This window comes from Prionailurus viverrinus, chromosome C1, assembly GCF_022837055.1.
Source record: "Prionailurus viverrinus isolate Anna chromosome C1, UM_Priviv_1.0, whole genome shotgun sequence".
NCBI lineage: Eukaryota > Metazoa > Chordata > Mammalia > Carnivora > Felidae > Prionailurus > Prionailurus viverrinus.
This window is the reverse complement of record NC_062568.1, coordinates 212,401,795-212,424,764: the sequence shown is the minus strand read 5'-3', so window position 1 is coordinate 212,424,764 and position 22,970 is coordinate 212,401,795. Positions and strand designations below refer to the sequence as shown.

Below are 22,970 nucleotides of genomic sequence, written 5' to 3'. Positions count from 1 at the left end.
TGGCTGTGAGCTGCACGTGTGATTTCCAGTAGCCACGTCGAAAAACAAACGGTGAAAAGCAACCCGTGGAAGTAACTTAACACTTTATCTCACTTATGGGAAACGGTGCCCGTTCCGGCACGTGCTGAACGTGAAATCGTGAGCTGGATTCTGCCCTTTATGTTCTCGTGGCCAAGTGTGGAGTCGGGGCGCCCACGCCCACAGCAGCTGCCTCGGCTGTGAGGGCACGCTGGGGTCCCCGGCCGGGGCCCCACGTGGAGCGGGGAGGCTTGCTCTCCTCCCCGCCCCCCCACCCTGCCCCTGCCCCCCACCCCTGCTGGGCCAGGAGAGGGGAGGAGCTGGTCCCCAGTTGTTTTGTTTTAAACAGCTTGATTGACTTACATTTTACCTGACACACAATTCACCCATTTCAAGTGTGCAATTCAGTGGGTTTTCGTATATTCACAGCTGTGTGTACCCCCCTTGACGGTGAATTTTAGAACCTCTTCATCACCTCCAAAGGAAACCAGCTGCCCCTTAGCCTCCGCCCCCAGCCCCACCCAGGCCCTGGTGGCCAACTGCTCTGCCTCTGGCTGGACTCGGCCGGCCGTCAGCGGGGACCCCACGGCAGGCATACTCGCGTCTGTGGCTGGCTTTGTGCCCTCGCTGGTGGCCCTGCCTGTAGGGCGTGTCTGACTCCGGAATGGTTGTGTCCCATTGCTCCCTCAGACAGACCCCACAGTTTGCTCATCTGGGTGCCGGGGCCTCCCAGGTTGACAGGTGAAGGCACGGAAGGCTGTGGGGAGCCAGAGCGGGGAAGGAGGCCTCTGCGGTTGCCCTGCAGGGGTCCCCTGTCCCGCTGCCCCCCTGTCCCGCTGCCGGCCCTTCCCCAGGTTCACAGCGGGCCACGGCTCCGGAGGTCCAAACGGAAAAGGCCTGAGGCCCGCCCAAGGGGTCTGTCCGATGGCAGTTTCAGCCGGGGGGTGGGGGGGGGGCTCAGGTGGCTGTCCCCGGGGGGCTGGAGCATCCTGGGCTCCAGGAGCCACGAAGCCATGGCCACCTGTCACCTTCTTGTGCTCCATCAGCCCTTGTGGTAAGCTTCCTTCAGACTGGCAGTCTTCAGTAGAGGCTCCAAGGACCCTTGTCACCAGCAGGCCCGATGGGGGAACGTGTGCTTTCCAGACAGATGCTGAGCTGGAGGCGCTCTGGGTTATGCACACCTCTCTCCTGATGGAAGAGGCAGAGAGGGGCTGAACATTCGGTCCCCCTGGGGGATGCACCCCTGTGCTTTGCAATTTGGAGAAGGCAGGCTGGTGAGGCGGGGGCTGCAGGGCAAGCCCCCCACCCCACGCTTGCTGCTGGTCTGTCCCTGCCCCCCAGGGGGACCCCAGGCCCTCCGCCCGCAGTTCCCACCATCCCCACCCGTGTCCGGGGCTCTCGGGGCCACTGCCTCACCCCAGGCCGGTCACTCCCTCTACGTGCCTCAGTGTCCCCGTCTGTGAAACGCGATAATGGCAGTGTCCACCTCGGGCTCCTAGAGAGGATTACAGTAAACCTTGCCGCCATCCTGGCACAGAGAGCAGCTCACAGGTTTGCAGGTAGGAGCCCTTCTGGCCAATAGCAGCTGCTCTTTGCTCTGTCAGCTCACCTGCCGCTCGAAGCCTCCAGATTGGGAAAGGCGTCTTCCTTGCCGGCCCTCCAGGAGGAGTCTGATCTGCCCTAGATTGGGCTGGTCCCCTTGCTGGGGCCTCCTCAAGCCCCAGGCAGGGGCTGGTCCATCTCGGGGTCCCGGGACCCCAAGGGGGTGAGCTGGGGGTGCACACACACAGTACAGCCTAGAGTCCCTGTTCCTCCTGTGTGTGTGGGGGGGGGGAGGGGCTGGGCTCCCGGGTTAGGGTTCGGGTGTGGACCAGTAGGAGGGGAGTATGGGCCCCCTTCTGGCGGGCCCGCCTCTCCCACAGTCAGGCTCCCTGGGCCTGGGGTCTCCCCGCTTCTGGCCGGAACACAGGGTGTCCGGCTGGATACCGCCCCCTGGAGAGTGCCGCTGAGTCTGCTGGCCTGTGAGAGGGTCCGGAGGGCCGGGAGCCACCCCCACCAGCAGCTCCCTCCAGGTGTGCTTGGTGGAGCCCCGGAAACCCTGGCACCCGGAGCCGATGGAGGGGGGAGGCGAGGTGAATATGTCAGTTTATCCCAACACAAGCAGTGACCTGTCGGGTGGGGGGGGGGGACGGGGAAATATTTGGGATGACTGAGCTGCTGGCCCTTTAAGTCTCCTGTAACAGGACACCTCTGGCCGCGCGTTTCCACTCTCCAGCCTGACTGTGTGTCCCCCTCCCTCCCCCTTCCCACGTTAGCCCCAGTTCAATCTGCTGAACAGCACCATGGACCAGATGAGCAGCCGAGCGGCCTCGGCCAGCCCCTACACCCCGGAGCACGCCGCCAGCGTGCCCACCCACTCGCCCTACGCGCAGCCCAGCTCCACCTTCGACACCATGTCGCCCGCACCGGCCATCCCCTCCAACGCCGACTACCCCGGCCCCCACCACTTCGACGTTACCTTCCAGCAGTCGAGCACGGCCAAGTCGGCCACCTGGACGGTGAGTTGTGCGTCTGCTCCCAGGGGCGCCTGCGGGGTGCGGGCCGGGGAGGGGTGATCGCCCCGGGCGGCCGGCTGGGTGTCCGCGCGCGGGGTTCCCGGCCGCCTCCGGGAGGAGCGTCGGGCAGGAGGCGGGTCTGGGGCTGGGCAGTCTGGGCGTGCCCACCCCTCGGACGGACGCGGCCAGAGCGGCCAGCCTCCGCGGGGCCCCAGAGGGGCAGACCATCCTCAGGGAGACCCGCCAGGCGTCCCCGCACCCCGGTGGGGTTTGCGTCGTGTCCTGGGTGAGCAGGAGGCGCGTGGATCGCCCCCCCCCCCCGGGGTCTGCAGAGGCCACTTCCTGCGGGTGGTGCGGGGCGGCGGGGAGGTCCGGAGTCCGGCGGTTGGCGGGCTTGGGCTGTGCCCGCACGGTCTCTGGGTTGTCGTCTGTGAGCGTGGGTGTGAGACCGGGACGTCAGGGCTGGGTCGGCAGCTGTGCGGACTCGAGTCTTTGGCGCCCGTGCTTGGGGGCATCCTGGCCCCTGGTGGGGACGTTGCCAGCTCGGATGGCATCCCGCACACCCACCGGTGCTTCGAGTTTACTCTAGAAACCACCCAGATTCTATCTCTATAACGAGATAGAATCTGTTATTGTCCCATCTTACAGCCAAGGAAGGAGGCACCGGAGGGAACGTAGCTCGCTCGGAGTTACGCCGTTAGTAAGGGCCAGCAGGGAACCCCGTGGCCGGCTTCCCGGTCGTGGGGTCACTGGGGTTACGGTCCTAATCGCTGAACCGCGCTGCTGCGGCTGCGAGAGGAAGGGGCTGCCAGGCATGCCCACGGGGGCAGGGACGCAGCAGGGACCCGGAGATCCCCAGGACGGACCACAGGCTTTCCTCTGAGGGTAGGGCACGCAGGGCATTGGCAGGTCACCTGTCCCCCCCCTACAGGACAAGGACAGTGAGCCTTGCCCAGTAACTACCCCGGACACATCTAGGGGGTCCTGGCCACGGGACAGCGTCACCTCCTGCAGGGGACAGCAGCTCCATGGTCTCCCCCAGTCCATGGAAACAGGACCCTGGAACAGGGAAGTCTCCAGGCAGGGTGGCTGTGTCCCTCCAGGAGCACCAAGCAGGTGACCTGGGGGCTCTGCTGCTTTAAGGGGGGGGAGGGGTCCCATGATCCCCACTGCCCTGCTGGGCTGTTTCTCGTGCTTCTGCGGGTGGGGGTGGGGTGGAACCACAGGGAGCTGGTCAGGCTCTGCAGGGGCCAGTCTGGGTCTGGCTTCCAAGTCACAGCTCCCCCTGACGCCCCAGCTGCTGACCCATCACTGGTCTGGGGCTCCCACCCCGTGGGCGCCCAGTTTTCCTCATTTGCGACTTTTTCCTGCGGTGTTCCTTGTCGCTGGTGGTAAGGCTTAAAGGGCTGTTGACCACGCAGCACGGGCTGGCACAGTAGGAGCAGTGCGTCACCTTAGCAGCAGAACTGGGGATGGGGTGCCATAGAGCTGGTCCTCCTGGGTGAGGTTCTGAAGCTGCAGGTGCTAGAGGGTTCTCTTACTGCCTGCGGGGTCCTGGTCCTCCCACCCCGATCTGAGGTTTGACTGGGTGACTGTAAGCCAGGTCAGGAGGCTTCTGAGGCATCCCCACACTAGCACACCTCTGGTGACAGGAGGCTCACTACCACTCCTACTCCACGTTCATACCGTTCCCCAAGCCCTTCCTGCAGCCTCTCGGGGGAGGGTCCCAGCCTCCTGCACCAATGCTGTCACCCAAGCCTGAGCTGCCGGACCCCTAGGAATCTTGGCAAGCACTGGAGGGGGGGTCCCGGCTGTCTTCCTCTCCACTGTTTGAGGAGGCAGGAGGGGTCTCTGCAGTGTCTTGGGGGACTTGGAGTGCCTTGGATGGTCTGAGCTGGTCCTCAGGAAGGGACAGAGGCTGCGCCTCGGCTGGCTGTCCCCCCCTCCCCACCCCCCCACCTGGGGCCTCTGTCCCCACCTCCCCTGGCAGGGGAGTGACATTAAGGGTGGAAAGCCCATGGCTGGGTCACAGTTGTCTGCCCCTAAGTGGCCCCATGGAGTGGCCTGCCCCGGCCAGCCACACCAGAGAGCAGGGGAGGGCTTACCTTTGCCCAGCGGCTCTGCCCACAAGCCCTGACCAACCCTGCCCCGCGTGCCCGAGCCCCGATCCCCACCTCCCTGTCTGGGCCCTCTGCTTTCGCGTGGCTGTTCTGAGAAGGAGGTGCTGTTGTTGGCACACACGGTCCCCCCCCCCCGCCCCAGACCTCGTCAGCGCAGGGGGTGGAGGTGGGACAGACGTTGATAATGAGATTTTTGGCACCTTGGCTCTCTGGGAGAAGACCCCCCGTGGGCTCCTTTCCCTGCCCGGGATCACGGTGCAGGACGGGGACTGCCCGGCCGCCCGCCTGCTCGCAGCTCTGGGGGTCTGGCTGCGCGGGCGCTGCCCGGACTTGCTTCCCGGGCGCGCTGTCTGGGCTCCGCACCGCGCCGTGCGTGGCTCCCGCCGTGCCGGATGCCTGGTAACTGATAGATAATTCATATTTTTCTCAAGTACAATTCCAAATTGACTGTTGCCTTCACTCCTGTCCCCGCTTGGAAAAAACACCCTCACCAAGTCCCCAAGGGACTGCAGCTGTTAATGGGGTCTTTGGCCTGTGCCTGGCCGAGGCCCCCTGCGAGCACCCCCACATCTCACTTCCATGCTCCTTGGGCACCGAGGGGAGCCCTCAGCTCACAGGCGTGCGCGCCACACGCGGATGCACATAAGGAAACATCTTGCACACGCGTGAAGACAGGGACACGCAGACGTGCACAGGCATACACAAACACATGTGCACATGTGCAGCCTCTTCTGGTCCCGACCCAGGGTTCTGACAACCCCTCCCACCCACAGGCCAGGACCGGTGGGTCAAGCACAACTGAGCAGACAAGGGATGTGTGTTCAGCCTCCAAGATTATAAACTGGGGGCCAGGGACGGGCCGAGGTGGGAGTTTGGCTGGCAGGGTCCAGGTCTCGGGTCTGTTGCACTGCTCTGGGCCTGGGTCTGAGGGTGCGGTCGTGACAGGACAAATGAGCTGCCTCCTGGGACCACTTCTAACGGGGCCTGGAGCCCGGGGAGCGCCCCACAAACCGCTGCTGTTGAGCCGTCCTGGTGAGGGCCTGTCCCGTGTTGGCGCTCCTCGGGGCTCTGGGGGCGTCAAGGAGAGACCTACATCAAAAAGCTCAGGGCGGCGAGTGAGGGCTGGCACCCGGGGGCGCTGATGCTCTTTGGACCGGTGGACGGTGGAGCCCGGCCCGCGATGGCAGTGACTGTGCCTTTGTCGCTGTCCCAAGCCCTCCCCAGCACCCTCCAGCCTGGCCTCTGGGCCCTGACGGCCACTCTCACCCCGCAGCCCCCCAGGGATTGGCGGTGACACGGACGGCTGGTCCCAGGAGCCTGGAGGAGCAGCCGATGAGAGGGGCATCTGGATGCCGTCCAGCCCAGCTCAGTCTCCCCCGGCTCCTAGGCTGGGCCTCGCCAGGGAAGAGGGCTGTCCTTGGGGTTTGGTAGGTTTGGGAGGGGGGTCTGAGGTCAGGCAAGAGGCTTGGGACAGTCGGAGCCCCGGCCCAGCTGGGTAGCGTGAGGCGTGATGGTGAGGGTGCACGTGGCGTGAGGGCTCAGCTAGTCCCCGGGGGGGCCTGGACACAGCCCCCTGAGTGACCTCCAGCCGCCCCACACACGAGCGTCAGTCTGTCCGTCTTGGGGGCCAGCCAGCTCACGCAGCGTGAGCGCCACCCTCCTGGCCGAGGAGGCTCCTGTGGAAGGCAGGCGGGAGACACAAAGGTTCTCCACGGGGTTCCTGGCAGAATGTGGCTGAGTCAACACTAATGGATTCGGGAGAAAACTTTCCAGCCCCTCGGAGGTTTGCGAGCAGGAAAATAATAGCGGATGTGTCCCGACATGATCACAGTATCAATTGCGTTATCCTAAAAGTTTATGGAATGCATAAGTGGAATTAATACCTTTTACTGGCACCAGAAGCAGTTACACGTATTTAAGGCCGAGGGAAGAGCTCTCAGTGTCTGTGGTGGAGACAGAATGAGGAGCGAACAGGGGAAGTGGCCGTGATTGCCTGCATTGTGCAAAGCTCCTGGGGCGGGGACCCGCTTCCTGCCGGCTGGCCCTGGCTGGTGTCGGCGCCCTAGCCTGTGGCCTGAGCTGGGGATCGCTTCTCTCACCACCCTCTGCAGCCGCTGGGGCCCCTGGGCTTGGAGGTCGCAGAACTTGGCCTTGGAGGCCGAGTGGGGCCGGGGCTGGGGCCCGGGGGTCGGGGAGTCGGGAGCGGGGCCTGAGAACAGCCCCTCCTCGCCTCTCCCTGGGCATCTCCCAGGCCCTGGCTGCCCAGCCAGCATCAGTAGCTGCCGTTATAGGGGGGACAGCTCCTCCTGGAACCGGGGCTGAGAAGGCCACGCGGTCCTGAGGCTCCCGCCCCCATCCTGTGGACTCTGGGCAAGGGTCTCTGCTGAGCGACCAGTGAAGCTTTTCAGTGGTCAGTTGCGGGGGAAATCCGTGTCAGGATTTTGGAAGCGGGGCTCGAGTTCATGGACCCCAGGCCCCAGAAGTCCCCTGGCCACGCCTCTCCCACCCCCGCCTTGCAGGGGGCGGTCCGTGTATTTGTCCAGGCGGCCCCAGGAAGAGGAGGGGGCAGAAACCTGAGGGCGGCAGAGCTGGGGTGAGGTGTGAGGCCCCCGGGCTGGACAGGGCCACAGGGCTGCTACGCTCGGGCTCATTTTAGGGCAGGAGCACCGCCTCGCACAAGTGACTAGCACTCCAAGCTCCAGTAAAGTGGAAGCTCAGGGGTTGCTGGGGGATCCCACGGTGGCCTAACGCCCAGGGTCCCCCTGGGATTACAGACCTGCCTCATCCACCATGGCTGTGTGCCCCAGGGCGAGGCAACCCCTCCCCTCTCCTCCTCATCCTCCTATGTGAGGAGCCAGCTGGCTCCTCCAGGGCCTTGGGGAGGATGAGACGAGGGGGTGCCACATGCTCACCACCTGGCACTAGGAGCCACTGCCCTCTGCAGGGCAGTCAGACGTTTAGGGTCCCAAACTCTCCTTTTCCCCCAGGGCTTCGCTGGGTATTTATCTTCGATTCCAGCCAACCATTGCCTTAAAAGCTGGAAAATGCCCATCCCCACGTGTCCGGGGCATCCCCGAGCTCACTGGAGAAGCTGTGGGCTCCTGTCCTGCTGGCAGAGGGTGCAGTTTCTTAAGAGTGAAAAAACCATGCTCACCACTGCCTGGCCAGAGGGCAGGTCTTTAACTGAGGTCCTGAACTGGAGACTGACCTGTAGCTTCCATGGCAGGAAGGTCAGAGGCAGGAGAACCCGTGCCCAGGGCCCCCAGCTGGAGCTGACACAGGGCCATCGAGGCCATCCTGAATACCCGTCCCCACTGTGGCCACGGCCGGGCCAACCTCCCCGCTCCCAAGCCACCTGCAGCTGGGCCGGCCCCAGGCCCAGGCCATCTGGAAGCTTCTGGGCCCTGGGGGCAGGAGCCGGCCCACCTGTGCCTGCACTCACCAGACTGGCAGTCCTGTCCAGAGTGGGGTGCCTGCAGTCAGAGGATCCCAGGACCATCCTCTGAGCAGAAGGTGCCTGCTGGCCCCCACACCCTGCCCAGGCGGGCTGACCCTATGAGCACTGCATTGACAAGGCCAAGCAGCTCAGAAGGGGAAGGTGGGTGTTAAGGGTCATAGGGGATCTTTCCCCTGGCAGTTGAGGGGACCCTCTGTGGTGAGCAGAGCCGGGCTGGTGGCCAGCCTCCTCATTCTGTCCCCACACGGGTAGTTCTCTGGTCTGGCTCACAGCCATGCTGCATTCTTACCAGTGTTTTCCCCATGGGGCCAGCCAGTGGGGTGTCTGCCTTCTCTGGGAGGCCAGGACAGACAGGCTTGGGCTCTCCAGCTGGCAAAGTCAGAAACCAAGTTCACAGGCAGAGGAACTATGCTTGAGCCTGGCTGAGGCAGATCCTGGTGCTTCAGACGTGGCCACCATTTGTGCTCTTGGCCAGGAGGGTGGCTCCTGGTGGGAAGGCTGGGGCTCCCCGCAAGCCCAGCTGGGTCCCCAAAGACACATCCTGCTTACCCTCTCCATCCTCAAGGCCCCCTCCTCAGGGTCCAGGGGAGGCCAGATGGCAGGGCCTGGGTATCTGAGGCCAAGGGCAGGTCCCCGCCCATTGGCCCCCTTGCCCCTGACCCCAGGCCAGAGGAAGAAGCATGTTGTGCCTGGCACCTGTGTCCTTGCTCCGTCCCCCTGCATGCCTCTTTGAGTGGCAGTCTTCCTGGACCCAGGGCTAGCCTGGTGGAGACAAAGGGGACTCAGGGGTCTCAGCGCTCCCACCCCTGATGTTAGCCCGGGACAGAAGCCACCAGAGACATCCTTCCCGGCTTGCAGCCATGTGTGGGAGGAGGGCGGAGTGGGCCCAAGTCCCTGTGGCCTGGGAATGCCTGAGGGGGATGCTTGCCACTTCCCAGGGCATGGTACTTCCAGGTCATGAGGGTCCCAGGGGCTCCTGCTCCCTTGATTGGGAACAGGCTCTAGGATGTGGGGGGGCAGGCTCCTGAGGGGTGTCGCTGCCAGCCCCAGGCCCACCTCTCACAGGTAGGCAGCCTCTGGCCCACAGCCTCTGGAGATGCCCCTGGATAGTGGTCAGCGTCACTTGGCACCCGCAAAGCCCGCTTCTGCCTCCCTTTTATCCTTCTCTGGGCTCCCGGCGAGGGAGCCCCCTGACCAGCCTGTGCAGGGTGTCAGCAGATGCGTGTGTCTCCTCCCCTAGCCAGGAGCTCTTGAGGATTCTCGGCAGGCTTCTTTATCAGGCACGGTTGCAGCCTACCGGCGTCCAGGAGCTCCCAGGAGCCCCCTCCAGCCACCAGGCCCATGGCCAAGGTGGGGCGTTGGCTGTGGGTTTCCTTGTGCAGGGACCCTCACCCCTTTCTGTCCATGGGTGCTCTGAAACGGGGTGGGGTGATGGTTACAGGCTGGCACCCTCCCTGTTATCCTGCCCAGACCTCCCTGACATGTCAGAGTCACCCCATGTCCCAGCAGCTCTCCGTGGAGTAGGGGAGGCCACCAGGAGGGGGTGTGGCAATGTGGCTTGTGTCACTCACGGGGCCCCTCCTTACCCAGGAGGGCTGTCAATGGGGGCTGTTGGCCTAGGCCCCCTGTGGGTCTTGGGGGTCACCCTATGAACCCACACAGCTTCTTGGTAAGTGTTCTTGTGGGAGTTTCTCTAGGGAGGAAGGGAGTCTGTGGCCTTGGGTAGGTCCTCAAAGGGGTCCATAACCTGAGAGAGGAGAGAAATGTGGCTCTGAACACACACGCACGCACACACACACACACATGCGGCAAGCAGATAAAAGTGGGCTATAAAAAAAAATCATTTAAAAAAATAAAAGCCCCCCCTCAAGGCCCCGTCTTCCAGAATCTGTTGTAACAGATTCGCCCAAGCTGGTTAACGGTATTTGCGGTTTGCAAGATGCTACACGTCCCTGGAAAATGACAGACAACCTATTATCACCTCTCCACTCTCCTCCTGTCCAAACCTGCCCATGCCGGGCACCCAGCTGCCGGGGAGCGGGTGCGAGGAAATTAACAGCCACGGAGCCTCGCCTGCCACCCGCCACCCTCTCGCCTGCCACCCCCGCGCCAGCCCTGCCAGGCCCCGGGCTCCCAGCCAGACAGGGCCCGTCGAGGACTCTAATGGGGGGAGGGTCCGGTGGGGGAGGGCAGGGATGGGCAGACACCAGCATTTGGGCAAACCGTTTCCTGCAAACACGAAGGGATACATGCATCTCGGGGTAGGCAAGTCTGGACGGCTCTGTGTCAACAGCCGAAGATAAATAAGATTTTATCAGCTCAGAATCTGTTGAAACACATCCATCTAGCGGTTCTAGGGAAGGAGAGGCAAGAGGGAGGGAGAGGAGGCGTCTTCACGTGACCTTCTCTGTGGACCAGGCAGGACCCAGGAGTCTTCCTCCCCACCTGCCCATGCCTGAGTCCCAGGAGCTGCGGGAGGAGGGAAGGAGCTGGCTGGGGGGTGGGGGCTCACGCCTTCTTAGACACAGGCTACCCCACCCTGACCCCACCCTGGGTTTGGCCACCCCACACCTCCGCCCTCCAGGCCCACCTCCCGCCCCTGTAGCCCAGCAGCTGTGCCCCTGCAACATGCTACCAAGTGTAGGGAAGCCTCAAGGCATCCCTCCAGCCTGCCGTTCGCTGTTCTACCAGAACCGGGCTAGACATTTGTGGCTTCAATCCCCGCAGGGGTGGGGTGGCTGGTGTATGTGCCCACGGCCATATTATCAATCATCTTGGGGTGGCACTAGACTAGGGACACCCCTGTGGGGAGTGGGACCAGGCCCAAGGCTGGGGGTGGCCCTGCCAGGGACGCAGAGGGAGGAAGCGGGGCCCTCTCTCCTCGCCCGCCCTACGCGGCTCCGGGCTCCCAGCCCAGCCTGGTCCGGCGCGGGTACCACGGACAGCTCCCCGCGGCTCCTCCCCAGGGCGGGGCGTCCTCCGCGCGCCCCTCCGTCCCCGCCCTTCCTCCACCCCGCGCCGGCCACGTGTCCCTGCGCTTTCCTGGGACCTCCTGCGGCCCCCTGACACGGAGAGCACCCCCGGCCGCCCCCATCCCCGCCTGCCGGCCACGCGCCCCTGCGTTTCCCCCGGACCTCGGGGCCTCGGTCCGACGCCCAGACACGGACACCGAAGGGGCGCCCCCACCCCGCCCGCCTCAGGGCCTGCAGAGGAGGGCTCACAAAGTCTCCGCTGGTCAGGGGCCTTGAAGCCCCGCCCCACTGTCAGGACAGGCCTGCGGGGCTGCACCTGGAGTCCTGCTCCCTCCCTGCTGGCTGATGAGCCAAGGCCCCTGGGCCTTGGGGGGCCAACAGACCCCATCTCAGGCCGTGGAGGGATCACGAGGTCAGAGGACTGACTGATGGGAGCCGCTGGGTAGTCGCCCCAGAGAGGGGACTGGAGGGCCTGCTCGCAGAGGGGCGGGGAGCCATCCGGCCTGGAAGTGACACTGCACACTGGGCCATGGCCGACGGCTCAAGGGTGTTAAGTGTGGTCAGCCAGCGGGTTGCCTGCCCAGCCTGGGAGAGGTCTGTCCAGTGGAGTATAGCATCCCACTGACAAGCACCAGAACCTGGGGGCCAGGCCTCAAAGGCCATTCTCCTCCTGACACTTTCAGGCGGGAGCCTCCAGTAAGTCCAGATTCTTCTGAAGGCTGAAGGGGCCTCTCAGCCCATTTTCTTTCGTGCTTCTGGGGCCTGGCAAACGATAGGCACCCCACAAACACTGCTGCAGGGATGGCCCTCTGGACCCCGGTTGCCCCTATCATTGGTTCTCTTCGGGTCCCTGCAGGCCAGCCGGGGCTCACAGTTCCCGGGGGGCCTCCTCCATCAGGAAAACCCCCTGGGTGACTGCTCTCCTGCTGAGCCTCTCCGAGGGCCTCCAGGATGCTTGCCTGGCAGCTCCCTGCCTGAAACCACCTGCACACTTGTCTGAGAGCCGGGGACCTGTTCTGAAGCCTCACTGTGGGTCGACAAGAGAGCGGGGTGCCGAATGGGCACCCGGTGTCTGCTTTGGGCCGGGCAGGCTGCTGCTGTCCTGGGCAGGGGCGCCCAGCTTATCCCCCAAACTGGTGCTTCGGGGAGTGAAGGGGCAGCATTTGTACTGATGAGGACATCAGAGGTCAGCAGTCACCCCCTGGGAAGCAGGACTGAGCCCCACAACAAGCAGGCTGCCCCCACTCCCTGAGCCCTGTTTTCTGCTCTTCCCAGAAGGGCCTCAGCAACCCCCCCTCCCCAGGGCTGTGTGTGATCATTCTTTCCTGCACTGTAAGCAGGTCTGGGGACTCTGCTTCTCGCCAGAGGTGGGGGACCCAGGTATGGGGTGGCAGGCTGCACCGGGCTCCAGGGAGCCTGGCGAGTGGGAGGGGGCGGTGAAGCCCACGGCATCCAGTTTCCTTCTGTGACGGGGGGTGTGAGGGGCGGGTACTGAATTCAGCGCCAAGGGAAAGTTGAACAAGGTCCAACACCCTGAGAATGCCTTGAACTCCACCCCAGGGATGGGTGTTTCCAGGAGGGAGCCCCGGTCAGCTCATCAGGGGAGGGATGGCTCACACTGTGGGGCCAAAGGCTGTGAGGGCACCGGGGACCCCCTGCTCTGGGGCTCTGGGTAAGTTCCATCTCCCTATGTTTCCCACCCCTTGCTTTTTGTACACTTGGAGTAGCTGAGGGTCCATTGTGTCCCTTGGTGGCCAGAGGGGGGCGCTCTGGAGGCCAGTGGGGGCCTTACCTTAGCAGTGTGAGGGTGTCGGGGGCCCCCCCAGCTTCCTTGGCAGAAGCGGGCTGTGACCTGCCCCTTCTCTGGCTCTGTCATCCATGTGTCCGGCCTCAACTGCCCTGACTCTAGCATGGTAGGTACACTTCCCGCTGTGAACCGTGAGCCCCAGCCTGTGGTCTCCAGTTCCCTGTGGTGACCGGACCCCAGCTGGGCGCCTGTCTGAAACGGTGTCTCCTGGTACAGTACGGTTTCTCTGACCCCACCATGGTGGGGTGTGATGGGGCACTCTCCGGACTTTGTGTCTGGGGTGACTCCAGGTCACCGGGGACTTGTGGGGGGGGCAGGGAGATTGTGGGGTGTGGCCAGGAACCTGAGACCAGCAACACTGCCCCTGGGGGAAGGAGGCATGAGGAGCCCCAGACGGGTCTGCCCAGAAGCCAGTCAGCTTGGAAACTAGTGGCTACGCCTGTGGTCACCAGCAGGGTCTCCTGTGAACTCATGCGAGGGTGCTTGGGTGGGCGACCTGGTCCCCCGGCCACTGCCCCCAGAGGCCCCTGCCAGGGTCAGGAAGGGCATCATCTGACCCTCCCTGGGCAGGGACCCTGGGCTGCAGGTACTAGGGCTTTGAGGTCCCCGGTGGCCCATGCCACGCTGCAGAGCTCAACCCCTCAGACTCCATGTCTCACATTCTTCTTCACTCGATTGAGAAACATATCTGAAAAACACTGTAAAACTTCCTATTTTTAAAGGGTAGGCTTTGCAAGCGCTCTTGCTGGGCCCTGCGGGCCTACGGTTGACAGCGGTGGGGCTGTGGGTGGGGAGGAGCCGGGCTCGGCAGGGCACCCCTGGCTCCCAGCCCCCACTCTCCATCAGCTTCCCCCTTCCCCGGCCTTTCCTGGCCTCACCCGTGAGGTGGACATAATGGTGCCAACGTCTCCAGCCAGCGATGGCGGGATGAAAGCCGTCTGCTCTCCGTGCCCGAAGCGGCCGGTGCTGCCGAGTGGACGAGGGGACGCGGGGAGGGGCGAGACTCCTGGCTGGGGGTGGGGTGCAGCGGAGCGAGGGCGCCGAGCCGGGGCCTCAACCCTGCCCCCCGACCCCCACCAGTACTCCCCGCTGCTAAAGAAGCTTTACTGCCAAATCGCCAAGACGTGCCCCATCCAGGTCAAGGTGTCCACCCCGCCGCCCCCGGGCACCGTCGTCCGGGCCATGCCCGTCTACAAGAAGGCAGAGCATGTGACTGAAGTGGTGAAGCGCTGCCCCAACCATGAGCTCGGGCGAGACTTCAACGAAGGTGAGGCCCCCGGCCGGTCCCGTGCCCAGCAGCCAGGGCACCCCGGGAGGGAGGGCTCGCCTCGGGCGTCCGTGCTTGGAGACAGCAGGGGCTGACAGCGTGGACCCGGCAAGTCCCCGCCCCAGCCCCTTTTCCTCCCAGCTGTACCTGGGGCCTGGGGTGCAGGTGCCCAGGGGACAGTGGTCAGCAGCGATGCTGGGCCAGGCACCCTGAGGGCATCAGGGCTGGTGGCCCGAGCCCCACCAGGCTGGTGGGGCTGGCCTTTGCGGTCCCCAGTCTGCTGCGATGTGCCTGGCACAGGGGTGACCGGGCCCCGGCCAGGCAGCCCCCTGAAGCGGTATCCCCCCTCCCGGCAGGACAGTCTGCTCCGGCCAGCCACCTCATCCGCGTGGAGGGCAACAATCTCTCACAGTACGTGGACGACCCTGTCACAGGCAGGCAGAGTGTCATGGTTCCCTACGAGCCCCCGCAGGTAGGTGGGGGCCCCTGCAGTTAGCCACGAGGGTGAGGGTCCGGTCACGGAGCACTCATGTCACTTCAGATGGCCAACCCACTGTCCCCAGCGCCTCTGGGTTAAGTCTTGCTGTGGAGCAACTTCTTCACCTCCTGCCCCCACCCCCAGCCCCTGGCGCCTGGCACTTGTTTCTGGTCACTTCCGTGCAGGTCTAGGTGGGACCCCCCTCGGCCTCTCTGGCTACAGGAGAGAGGCCTGGAGGTGAGGGTCCAGGCCAGAGGTGGACGGTGGGCGGGGCGGAGAGCTGTGGGCGGGGCTCTGCTGTGACCTGAAGGCAGCAGAAGGTTCTGGGGCTGCTGTGAGGGCCCAGCCAGAGAAGCTGGGGGTGGAGCCAGGTGGGGGTGGGGGGCTGAGCAGTGCCGGTGGGTTGGGGGTGGGCCCCAGTTGGGCCCGTGGGCCATGCTTCCACGGGTGAGGGGGCACAGCGAGCCCCACCTTTCTTCTACCTGGCTCTGACCCCTAGACTCCCCAAACTGTGATCAGTTCCCCAGGCCCCCAGGCCCCCAGGCCCCAGCCCTGCACCTGGCCCCTTAAACCCCCAGCCCCCAGGAAGGGGTGTGACCACCCTGCACTCCCTCCTCCCTTGCCCTACCTCACCTGCCAGGAAAGCAGGGCTTTCCTGCCCCCTGGTGGCTTCTGTGTGCCAGCAGTTTGGTGAAAGGCCAGGTTTGCCTAAACCAGTGACTGAGTTTTATATCCTGACCCAGGGAGACCATGACACCTGCCCATTTTGTGGTCCTGGGATGCCCAGGAGTCAAGAGCCCTGGATTCCTTGTGCAGCTGTCCACAGACTGCCTGGGAAATGGACACATGTGCTGGAGATGGGGGTCCACTCAGATGGCTCTGGTCCCTGTCTCTGTCAGAGCAGTGCCATTCACCTTTCTGCCCACGAGAGCCTGCAGCACGCAGAACACACCTTTGTGCCCACAGAGACCTGTGCACATGCCCACTCACACCCAGCCTCCAGGGCTTGACCTCCAATCTATGTTAGGAGAGGTGGTTGGGGCAACCAGACCACAGGACTTTGGGCCTCCGAGAGCCAGCACAGAGCATGGCACTCAGTGTAGTGCATGATTGGGTGGGTAGATGAGAGGTATAAGTGGATGAGTGGTTGGAAGGAAGGAAGGAAGGAAGGAAGGAAGGAAGGAAAGATGGAGGTGGAAGAATGGATGGATGGATGGATGGAAGGATGGATGAATGGATGGATGGAAGGAAAGATGGGTGGATGGATGGATGGATGGATGGATGGATGGAGGTGGGTCAGTGCATGCAAGTGAATGGCTGGATGGATGGGTGGGTGCACAGAAGGTAAATGCATGGAGATGGAAGGATGGGTGGATGGATGGATAGATAGGTTTAACTGGATGAGTGGATGGAAGGAAGGAAGTATGGGTGGATGGATGGATGGATGGATGGACAGAAGGAAGGAAGGATGGATGGATGGGTGAAAGGAAGGAAGGAAGGATGCATGGAAAGAAGGAAGGAAGGAATGATGGATGGAGGTGGGTCAGTGCATGCAGGTGAATGGCTGGCTGGGTGGGTGGGTGCACAGAAGGTAAATGCATGGAGATGGAAGGATGGGTGGATGGATGGATGGATAGGGGTAACTGGATGAATGCTTGGAAGGAAGGAAGGAAGGAAGGAAGGAAGGATGAATAAAAGGATGGAAGGAAGGAAGGAAGGGTGGATGGGTGGATGGATGGATAGAAAGATGGATGAATGGATGGATGGAAGGAAGGATGGGTGGATGGATGGATGGATGGATGGAGGTGGGTCAGTGCATGCAAGTGAATGGTTGGATGGATGGGTGTGTGGACAGAAGGTAGATGGATGGAGGTGGATGGAGGGGCGCATGGGTAGGTAGACGGATGGATGCCAGAGGACCACAGCGCAGGGGCCTGCCTCTCCCCCAGGCCCACCTAGAGTCGGGGCCTGGCCCAGAAGCACCCGCCGCGGAGGGTGGGGCCTGCATGCGGATAGCACCGCTTCCTCCCCTCTCCCTCTCCCGTGTGTAGGTGGGGACAGAATTTACCACCATCCTGTACAACTTCATGTGCAACAGCAGTTGTGTGGGGGGCATGAACCGGAGGCCCATCCTCATCATCATCACTCTGGAGACCCGGGAGTGAGTCTGCTGGGCTCGTGGGGGGGGGGGGGGGGAGAGGGGTGGATGGGGACCTAGGGCGGTTTTGCTGGGGGCTCGGCATGCAGAGGGGCAGGGTGAGGAATGGTGCTGGCGCTGGAGGTGAGTTTCAGGAGGGAGGGCTCCCCCTGGCTGCGAGGGCTGCCGGAGCAGGGCCTGGGATTTGGGAGGACGCAGGGGACCTGGTGTCTCAGAGTGGCTGGATGCTCCGCCTCGGTCCCCTGGCTCCTCAAGACCCCGCCGTGGGGGCCGAGGTGGGTGGCGCAGGCCCCCGAGGCTCACGGTTCTGGCCGTGCCCGCCCCGCCAGCGGACAGGTGCTGGGCCGCAGGTCCTTCGAGGGCCGCATCTGCGCCTGTCCCGGCCGAGACCGCAAGGCTGACGAGGACCACTACCGCGAGCAGCAGGCCCTGAGCGAGAGTGCGGCCAAGAACGGGGCCGGCAGCAAGCGCGGTGAGTGGCCTGGGCTGGGGCGTGGGGGCCGCCTGGGACTTCGGGGCCGAACGTGCCTCGATGGGCGTGAGCCACGAGGCTGCCGGGGCTCCGGCCCCGTCCAGCGTGGGCCCCGCCTTGGGTTTGCCCCTCTTGAATGGGCTACTGGTCTCTGGGCCCATCCACGCCGCACGCTGGGTGTCAGGGGTCCTGTGGCTTGATCTGCAAGTGGCCTGCCTCCCCTGCCTCCCCTTGCAGCCTTCAAACAGAGCCCCCCGGCCGTCCCCGCCCTGGGCACCAACGTGAAGAAGAGGAGACACGGGGACGAGGATGTGTACTACATGCACGTGAGTGTCCTCCGTCTGTGACGCCCAGGCTGGGGCGGCCGGGGAGGACGCCACGGGCCACCAACTCGTCGCATGTTCTAGTTCTCCGAGAACGATCGAAGCCCCACGTCTGTTGGGGGTGCAGAGCCCCGGGGAGGGGAGGAATGGTGGGCGCTCACTGGGTCCCGGACCTGCTCCGGGGAGGGGGGAAGGGGGGAGAAGGGGTTCCGGGGAGCCCGGCGGAAGAAAGGGCGCCTTGCTGCACGAGCACCTGTGCAGAGGGTCCCCCGGTGTGTGCTCAGGTGCGGGGCCGAGAGAACTTTGAGATCCTGATGAAGGTCAAGGAGAGCCTGGAGCTGATGGAACTGGTGCCACAGCAGCTGGTGGACGCCTACCGGCAGCAGCAGCAGCAGCTTCAGAGGCCGTGAGTGCGGCGCCCCGAGCCCCCGGCCCCCTACGCCCCCAGGCACCGGGACCCCCACCCCCCCGGCCCCGGGACACCTACCCCCCCAACTCCGGGACCCCCCCTACCCCCCCAGCCCAGGACCCCCCCTAGCCCCCCAGCCCCGAGACCCCCCTAACTCCCCAGCCCAGGGCCCCCCCTACCCCACCAGCCCCGGGCCCCCTACCCCCCCCAGCCCCAGGCGCCCTGTCCCACTGAGTCCTCACTGGGTCCCAGACCTGCTCCTGGGGAAGGGGGAAGAAGGGGTGCCGGGGAGCCCGGCCCCAGGCACCCCACCCCACTGGGTCCCAGGACCCCCTACCCCCCCAGCCCCAGCCCCCACCCCACCCCCCCTGCCGGCCAACACCTGGTGGGAAGTATGGGGCCACTTCCACCCGCCAGGACGGGCATCCAGCTCCCCTGCTTGGTGCCCCCCTCCTCCTGGAAGCCTCCCGTGCTCGTGCTCAGTGGCCATCTGGGCTGTCCCTCCACCTCTCCCGCAGGGGGGCCTAAGTGGCCGCTGACAGGAAGGCGAGGAGGGCAGGTCAGAGCACGGCCGACCCGCTGGCTGACTCTGGTGGCAGGAGCCGGCTCTCCCTCCCTCCCACCCCAGGCCGGGTCCCGGGGGACGGCCAGCAGCCGGGTGTGGCCCAGGTGTGGGTGGGAGTGCTGGGCTGGAAGGGAGGCCCCCAGCAGCCCGGGGCATCATATGGAGGTGAGCACAGGGGGACGTGGCCGCCTGGGCCTCTCACCAAGAGCTGTCGCTGTCTAAGCAGGAGCCACCTGCAGCCGGCGTCCTACGGGCCCGTCCTCTCGCCCATGAACAAAGCGCACGGGGGTGTCAACAAACTGCCGTCTGTCAACCAGCTGGTGGGCCAGCCTCCCCCGCACGGCTCGGCGGCCGGGCCCAACCTGGGGCCCGTGGGTGAGTGGCCCGGGCCGTGGGGACGCAGAGCGGGCCGGGGAGGCACACGGCAGGGGGTCTAGCTCGAGACACTTCTGCACAGCTCAGGGCTCTCGAGGGCAGCCCCCCCGCCAGCAGCCCCTGCCCACGGGCGGGGGGCACAGCCACGGACAGCCCCCCGTGTCCATCGCCCACCTCAGGGAGGTCCCGGTCATGCAGAGCGTTGCGGGGGGTGGCCCGGCCCAGCTGGCTCTGACTGTCCCACTTGCCCAGGCCCCGGGATCCTCAACAACCACAGCCACACCCTGCCAGCCAACGGCGAGATGAACAGCAGCCACGGCGCCCAGTCCATGGTCTCGGGGTCCCACTGCACCCCACCCCCCTACCACGCCGACCCCAGCCTGGTCAGGTACGTGGGCGGCTGCCGGGCCCTGCCTCGAACCCACCGACCTCAGCCCCTCGTGGCCGCCGGCCAGCTTGGCCCCCAGCCCTGCGGGCAGTCCCTGCCTGCTGTCCTGTGTGTCCTCACATCCACTCTGCCACCACGAGGACAGACACGGGCGGAGGAGAGGTCAGGAGTGAGAGTCCAGCAGGTGCCAGGGGAAGCACAGACACAGGGTTCCGTGGAGGCTGAGCCCCGGGGTGAGCACCTCGCCCCCGCCGGGCTCCCAGCCGGACAGAGCAGCCCCGGGCTTGGAATTTACTGCCGCTTTATTTCCCACATTGTCTCTGCAGTTTTTTAACAGGATTGGGGTGTCCAAACTGCATCGAGTATTTCACCTCCCAAGGCTTACAGAACATTTACCACCTGCAGAATCTGACCATAGAGGTAGGAGCCCTGCCCGCGGACCCAGAGGCCAGGGCCCTGTGCCAGGGCAGAGCGGTTCTCCGCTTTGTGGGCCACTCTTTCCTGCTCTTGCTGAGGGAGGGAGGCACGGGGGGGGGGGGGGGGGGGAATCTGGAAAACCCTTGTTCCCATGAATGAGCTCAACCAACTCCCTCTCATCCGGCTTCCTATGGAGTCAGCTCTGGAGAGAGAGTCGTGGGTGAGCTGAGCTGCTCAGGCAGTGTCTGGACGGGACGCCTGCCCGGGGCCTCTGGCAGCGGGCCGCTCACTTGGACTTGGCTGTGAAGCTGCTCTCACGCACCCAGCGGCCCGGCTGCCTTTGATTTGGGGGACAGGCTATTTCCAACTCTCCAGAGTTGTGAGGGTCAAGGCCGGAAGGGTCTTGGAGCTGGCGCGTCTCAGTGCCACTTACTGGGGGAGAAACTGAGGCCCAAAGAAGACAAGTCACACCCGCACATCCTGGGGTCAGATTGTGCCAGGCTACAAGCATCTGGGCACGGTGACCAAACAGCCGTGGCTCACCTCTGGGTCGGAGGACAGTGCCAGCCCTGAGCCCCTCCTAAACCACGGAAGACCGCACCTGCTCGCAGCCTAGGGCTGCCTTGAGCTGTAATGTACCGTTAGCCAAGGGACGCGCAGGCCTCAAGAGCCCAGAGAGGCAGAGGCCACAGGGGACACTCCAGCCCAGGCGCCCCCGCCCCCTCCTCCCCTCCCCGCCTGCCGTTCTGTTCCCACCCAGGGCCCCAGGCCAGAGGGGCGCAGTTTGCCCGAGGCGCTGGGGCCACTCGCTCAGCTGTGACCATGTGCTGTGTCCACCGCTGCCCTCCCCCTCCCCCACCCCCACTGACCCCTGCTGGCCCAGCTCAGTGCATGTTAACCCCCGTCCCCGTGTGACCCGCCTGCCTGGCTGGTGCGGGGAGGCCCCAGGGGCTTGATGGTCGGCTCTGGTCCCGCAGGGGCCGGCAGCCCCCAGGGCGTGCAGTGGAGGTGTCGCAGAGCCCAGGAATGACTTCACCCCTGCACGGGGGCGCGCGCGCGCACGCCGCTTCTTAGCTCCCCGGTCACCTGGCAAATGCGGCGCCGGCGGCTCCGTTGTCCCACCGCCAGGTCCCGGAAGGGCGCCTTCGGGGCGGGGCGGGGGTGGGGCCCTAACGGCGGCTCTTGCAGGACCTCGGGGCCCTGAAGATCCCGGACCAGTACCGGATGACCATCTGGAGGGGCCTGCAGGACCTGAAGCAGAGCCACGACTACGGCGCCCAGCAGCTGATCCGCTCCAGCAGCAACGCGTCCGCCATCGCCGTGGGCAGCTCCGGGGAGCTGCAGCGGCAGCGGGTCATGGAGGCCGTGCACTTCCGCGTGCGCCACACCATCACCATCCCCAACCGCGGGGGCCCGGGGCCCGACGAGTGGGCGGACTTCGGCTTCGACCTCCCGGACTGCAAGTCCCGGAAACAGTCCATCAAAGAGGAGTTCACGGAGAGCGAGATCAACTGAGGGGCCGGGAGGGCGCGGCGGGGTCCCCGGGCAGCCTCGCGGGGTCTCCTCTTCCTCGTTTTCACAAACTGCCTCTGGAGGCAGGACCAGCAGGCTGTGCCGGGGGAGGGGCGAGGTCCACCCCGCGGCTCCCGGACAGAGGCTGGCGCGTCTGGACGCGATCTGGGCGGGGGAGGGTCGGCCCCCGGAGCCAGCGCCTTCCCCATCTGCCCCGTCCGTGCGTCCTCCTCCGGGCTCTGCGGCTCCCAAGCGAGATGCTCCGAGGACACAAGGATCGCCTCCGCTGACGGACTGCCAAAAAGTATTTTTCGATGTCTTTTGTTTCCTGGCAACGAGCGGCCCCGTGATTGTGACCTAAAACACGTTTATTTTGGGGTCAGCGCTCCAGACCCTGTCTCTGCCGAGGCGGGGTCCCTCTGCTGGACTTGAGGGTCCGTCTACCCCTCACACTTCAAACCCACTGCTACCTTCCACTTCCCGCCCCAAAACGAGAACCAGAATTTCCCCAGACTTGGGGCCGACTGGGGAGGAGGGCGTCTCTCCTTGGAGGCAAGGAAACTTCTGGTCAGTTGCCACCAGCCAACACCCGAGCCAACACCACCGGCCACGGCCAGAGCTCTCCAGTGAGCTTCTCCGCACAGACACGGACAGCATGCTCCTTAGACTACTGGAAATTGTCAATATTTGATAAAAACATACCCTTTGTACTTGGTGGGTCAGCTTTTTTTTTTTTCTTTCATTCCTAACATTCCCTTCAGGGTTCAACCTGGCGGGCATTCCTGGCATCCCCGGGTCTGTCTAAACAAGCAGGACTAAGAAAGCAGAGGGCAAGCCAGGCAGGGGCCGGCGGCTGGACAGGAGTATGGAAGAACGAGGCAGGTCCGGCCACTGTTTGGCCGGGAGGCTCTCCACTTGGGACACTTCCAGTCTGGTGGCTACTGTGGCTAGCTGGGGGTAGGGCTGTGGGTTGCCTTTCTCGGGGAGAGCAGTTGGCAGGAAGGTGCACCTGTTGGGGGCTTGGAGGGAGGCGGGGGCAGGGATGAGGCCGGTTTCATTTGTAAGGAACCTCCTGAGCCTTTGTGGCCAGAACCCTGACAGACCCAGCGCACTGCCCAGGGCAGGAGACAGGACAGGAGAGACGTGGGCGATGGGTAATGAGGCCAACACCCCCGGTGGGATAAAGGGAAGCCTGCCTGATGTGTGAGCCGAGACAAGCCTTGGGTGCGGCCACACGGCACTTCCCAAGCACAGCCCGGGGAAGCCTCCAGGCCAGGGGAGGGTGTAGACGACGCAGCCCTAATCGTCCTTTGGGTCTGTTCTCGTTGCCATAAACCGCCCAGAAGATGCCTCCCTCCCGGGGAAGGCAGGACGGACTCTCTTCAGGCTGCGTGTTCAGAGGTGTCCCCTGGGAGCGGGAGCACCGTCCCCCTCCATGCTGAGCCCAGACTGCATTAACACGCCAGCTTCTTTCTTAGCTGTCCCCACTGGGAAGAAGGCGGCCGGTGTTCCTTGTTTCACAGTGTTTCTCGGAGACTGGCCAGCAGGGGGAGGGAGCCCCACAGGCTCTGATCCCATCCCGACTCCCTGAAGGAGCCCGGAGCCAGCTCCGTCCCAAGCTCGCTCTCCGGCCGTCTCCAGACAGGACTTCATCTTGGAAAGTCACGCCTGTACATG

The 22,970-nt window shown here is 64.5% G+C and overlaps 1 protein-coding gene across 4 annotated transcripts in view; it reads left to right on the top strand.

Moving 5' to 3' along the window:
- TP73 (tumor protein p73) overlaps positions 1-22,008 on the top strand; it is a 60,519-nt gene extending 38,511 nt beyond the window's left edge. For all 4 annotated transcript variants that reach the window (XM_047869980.1, XM_047869982.1, XM_047869981.1 and 1 more), the window contains 11 exons: positions 2,334-2,576; positions 14,010-14,196; positions 14,553-14,668; positions 16,726-16,835; positions 17,162-17,304; positions 17,542-17,630; positions 17,912-18,033; positions 18,828-18,976; positions 19,229-19,364; positions 19,691-19,784; positions 20,970-22,008. In XM_047869980.1, the coding sequence (XP_047725936.1) occupies positions 2,334-2,576; positions 14,010-14,196; positions 14,553-14,668; positions 16,726-16,835; positions 17,162-17,304; positions 17,542-17,630; positions 17,912-18,033; positions 18,828-18,976; positions 19,229-19,364; positions 19,691-19,784; positions 20,970-21,296 (1,716 nt within the window). In that variant the 3' untranslated portion in view covers positions 21,297-22,008. The remainder of the gene's footprint in view (positions 1-2,333; positions 2,577-14,009; positions 14,197-14,552; positions 14,669-16,725; positions 16,836-17,161; positions 17,305-17,541; positions 17,631-17,911; positions 18,034-18,827; positions 18,977-19,228; positions 19,365-19,690; positions 19,785-20,969) is intronic.
- The last annotated feature ends 962 nt before the right edge of the window (positions 22,009-22,970 follow it).